General features: G+C 49.5%; 1 protein-coding gene across 1 annotated transcript in view; it reads left to right on the top strand.

Moving 5' to 3' along the window:
- Positions 1-24: 24 nt before the first annotated feature.
- The window catches only part of LOC103777284 (tudor domain-containing protein 6-like), a gene marked incomplete at its 5' end in the record, with an annotated part of 10,756 nt that continues 6,596 nt past the window's right edge, over positions 25-4,184 (top strand). The window contains one exon of the mRNA XM_008944832.1: positions 25-4,184. This exon is cut by the window's right edge and continues 2,156 nt beyond it. Within this exon, the coding sequence (XP_008943080.1) occupies positions 25-4,184 (4,160 nt within the window).

Genomic DNA, 4,184 nt, shown 5'->3' with positions numbered 1-4,184 from the left:
TGCGTGGTGGGCCGCCGCGGGTGGCACTACCGCGTGTTCCTGCTGGACGAGGGCTGCACGGTGGTCACCTCGGCGCGCTACCTGGCGCGGGGCCGCGCGGAGCTGTTCTCCCTGCCCCAGCAGGTGCTGGGCTTAATCGTGGCTGATGTCATGCCCTCTGGAGGTGCCAGGGTGGCAGCCTGCGGGGATGTGCCCGTCTCCAGCTGGACGGTGGAAGCTATGGAGTACCTCAGCTGCCTGAACGGCAGAGAGGTGACCGGCCTGGTACGGGAGGTGGTGACGCCGCAGCTCGTGGTGCTCGAGCTGCCCCAGCTTGTGGCCCAGATGCATGACGTGGGCCTGGCCAGGCGGGTCAGTCCCACTTGGTTCTCCCAGGTGCTGAGGCACTGCCTAACCTACGGCTGCTTAAGGAACCAGTTCAAGGTGCAGCCTCCAGCATGTTCCCTTGGAGGTTCTGCAGTGCCGCAGCTTCTCAAAACTTTGCTCTCTTACCAGCCGGTGGCAGCTGCCTTGGATTACTTCTACCCACGGCTTCAGCTGGGTGTGACGGAGCCTGTCCTAGTGACCCATGTTTCTGACCCCCACCACATCTACTGCCAGCTGCAGAGCCTGTCCGAGGAGATTTGTTGCCTTTCTGATACCATGCGCCACACGTATGACAGATGGGAGGAGGATTTATTGCCTAGTGTGGGCTCACCCTGTGCTGCTCGTGGCAGAGATGGCCAGTGGTACCGTGCGCTCCTGCTGGAGCTTCTTGCTGGGGAGCAGGACCAGCAAGTGGCTCTAGTCATCCTTGTGGACTATGGCAGGAAGGAGACTGTGACCAGAGCTAACCTGCGCCATTTGCCTGTTGAGTGTTTTCGCATGCCTGTAGTGACTTATGCCTGTGCTCTTCAGGGTATCTCAGACGGGGGTCGTAGCTGGTCCCCATCTCAGGTTGATGAGCTGAAAACATTGGTGCTAGGCAAAGGAGTGAGGGCTCACATCAATGCATTTAACTCCTTTGAGCATCTCTATTATGTGAGCCTGTATGGGGAGAAGGGTATCAACTTGAACCATGTTTTTGGGGTGCAGGCTTGCTGCCTCGTGAGCCAAGCTGAGGCTCAGGAACAGCTAGATGTAGAAGAATCCACAGCTGAAGAACTGGAACTGCCACCAGGAGTACCTCCTGTTGGTTTAATGCACAGGGATTTGGCCCCTGCTCTTGCAGGTGGTGTGCATCTGAAGCTGGGTGCGTTCCGTGACGTGCAGGTGTCCTACCTCCGAGACCCGTCCGAGTTCTGGCTGCAGCTCCATGAGCATTGCCAGCTCTTCAGGCAGCTGAGTCAGAGCATGTGGAATTTTTACTCTCATGCCACTAAGCTGGATGGTGCTGGGTGGGCCCTACAGCCTGGATCCCTTTGTTGTGTCAGTGGAGAAGATGGTTGCTTTTATCGAGCAGTAATCACCAGGGTGCTGGATGGTGGGGTAGAAATACACCTTGTGGACAGAGGCAACACAGAAACTGTAGATCAATGTGTGATAAAGGAGCTGCTGCCTCAGTTCAGGGAACTGCCTGCTTTAGCTCTCAAGTGCTGTTTGGCAGGTATCTCCCCTCTGAGGGGGAGTTGGAGTGAATCATCAGTGTCTGCATTCAGAGAGATTGTACTGAACAAGGGATTAAAGGTTCATTTTTTGAGTGCACAGGGTGACAAATACATGGTTGACATTTTCGACCAGTCCCAATTAGGAGAGAAAAGTGTAAGTAAGCTCCTGGCCCAGAGAGGGTATGCTGAATACCAGACATATGAAATCCCCCAAAATCTCCAGAAGTTACCTGATCAGGCTGTGAGCCAGGCCTCTTCCCCAGCACGTGCTGGGGTGGAAAACCATGGAAATGTAGAGAAGAGGCTTGGAGAAGAATCTGATCTGAAGAGAGGTGATAGAGCACTTACTCCTTGTGTGGCTGAGGTGGTCAGAGAGAGCCCTGTTGCATCTCTTCATAGTTCTGAAAGTAGTGAATCTGTTCCTGTTCAGAAGTGTGTGGGCAAGGAAAACCTGCCTGTGCCTTGGAGGCAGAGTTGTGTGGAAATGAAGCCAAGTTCCTTTGGCCAATGTCAGTTAGAAGTGGGAAGCACAGTTAACGTAGTTGTGTCCTATGTTGAAAATCCCAGCTGTTTTTGGTGTCAGTTAAGTAGAAATCACCATGACCTTGAGATACTAATGGCTGAAATTCAGCAGTATTGCAAAAATTCATCCCACCCACAGACTTGGCCAGATTCTCTGTGTTTAGCCCAGTACTCGGGGGATGAAAAATGGTACAGGGCTGTAATTACCAGTGAAGTGTCCTCTGCAGAGAAGGTAGAAGTTGAGTATGTGGACTATGGCAACAGAGAGCTGGTCCCTCTAACGAGCCTCCGCTCAACTACCGAGCACTTTCTTGGGTTAGAGGCTCAGGCTTTCAGGTGCAGCCTTTACACCTTAATCCAAGCAAATGATCAGGATCCTTTTGCTTGGGATGAAGCAGCAATTCAGGCTTTTCAGGAGTTTGTTGACAATTCCTCATCTCACTTGGAACTGAAGTGCACAATATTTGCCTTGGCTTCGATAGACAATAAGGAACTATTTAATGTTGTGGATTTAATGACACCCTTTCAGAGTGCTTGCCAGTTTCTGACTGAGAGAGGTGTGGCCAGACGTTTATGTCCTCAAAAACCTCTGGCACCCTCTGTTCAGCTTCACTCTTACTATTATTCTGTGCATGGTATTAAGATTGGGAGTGAGGAAGACGTTTATGTTACACACGTCGAGGATCCGCGGGCGTTTTACTGCCAGCTGGAGAGATGTGCAGATGTCTTGGCACAGCTTACCCATAACATCAGTTGCCTAAGAGAAACCATGAGCAGCTTAAAATCCGTGCAAAAGTGTGAGACCTTGTGTCTAGCAAAGTATACTGACCATCAGTGGTACAGAGGGGTGATTTTGAGAAGAAAACCTAACACGGAAGTCTTCTTTGTGGATTTTGGGAACACAGACACAATAGAGAAGGATGATATGCTTCCTTTACCCCGAGATGCTTGTGATATCTTACTTTTGCCAATGCAGGCCATAAAGTGTTCCTTGTCTGATATAACTTCTGTTCCCAAAGAGGCTGCGGTGTGGTTTAAGCAATCTGTCCTAGAAAGGCAATTAAAGGCAATAGTAGTAGGAAAGGAATCTGATGGTAAACTGTTGATTGAGTTGTTTGATGGCAATACTCAAATTAATGTGAAACTGAAGGAGTTAAGCTTACTAAACAAGCGTGTAGGAAATGAAGCTTTGTGCTCTAGAAATGCAGATGTGAGTGAGAGGAATGAGGCTGCAGAGTTCCCTTTAAATGCAGACAGGCCGCTTGAAAGACTGAAATGCAGATTTGAAGCTCAGGGAGGAGGGGGGAGTAGCAACAGGGACTTCCAGGCAGACGATGTAGGCCTTTTCCAGCCTGCTAGGGAGGGAGATCTGGCACCTGGGTTACTAGAATCTGATGAAATGCTTTGCAGTAAGAGGGAGGCTTGCTTAAATACAGCAGGGGAGGAGCCTCTGCTCTCTGTCCAGGTGGATTCACAGTCAGATATTAAATTTGATGCTGAATGCAGGTGTGTAATGCTTAAAAATGTCCCTGATGTAGTGCAACAGAAGATAGTGCCAGCTCTTAAAGTGTTAGTGTACATGTCTCATGTCAATGACCCACTGGATTTTTATGTTCAGCTAGGAAGTGACGAGTCTCAGCTTAACAGCATTTCGGAAAGCTTAAACAGTAGTGCACAAGGAGAGAACCCTTGTGGGCAGCTTTGCCAAGCAGGAGACTTAATCAGTGCTGTTTATTCAGAAGACAGCCTGTGGTATCGAGCAGTAGTAAAAGAGAAGACTTCTGACAACTTGCTAAGTGTACAGTATATTGATTATGGTAATACTTCTGTAATTCACGCTGATCAAGCCCACAGGCTCCCTGAGGACTTGGCATCTGTTCCACCAATAAGCATTCACTGCTTCCTAGGTGGACTTAAATGCCAAAAAAATGCAGATTGGGCAGAGGAAACAGTGCTTGCCTTCACCAAGAGAACAAGTGACGTTCTGCTAACCTGTGAATTTGTAGAGAAAGTTGAGGATAAATGGGAAGTTATTCTCACTGATCATCAAGGTGTAATAACAGTGGACTTAGCTGA

Source organism: Merops nubicus, unplaced genomic scaffold (assembly GCF_000691845.1).
Source record: "Merops nubicus isolate BGI_N331 unplaced genomic scaffold, ASM69184v1 scaffold20677, whole genome shotgun sequence".
Lineage (NCBI taxonomy): Eukaryota > Metazoa > Chordata > Aves > Coraciiformes > Meropidae > Merops > Merops nubicus.
The sequence above is the reverse complement of the archived record's forward strand: the minus strand, read 5'-3'. Positions and strand labels throughout refer to the sequence as shown.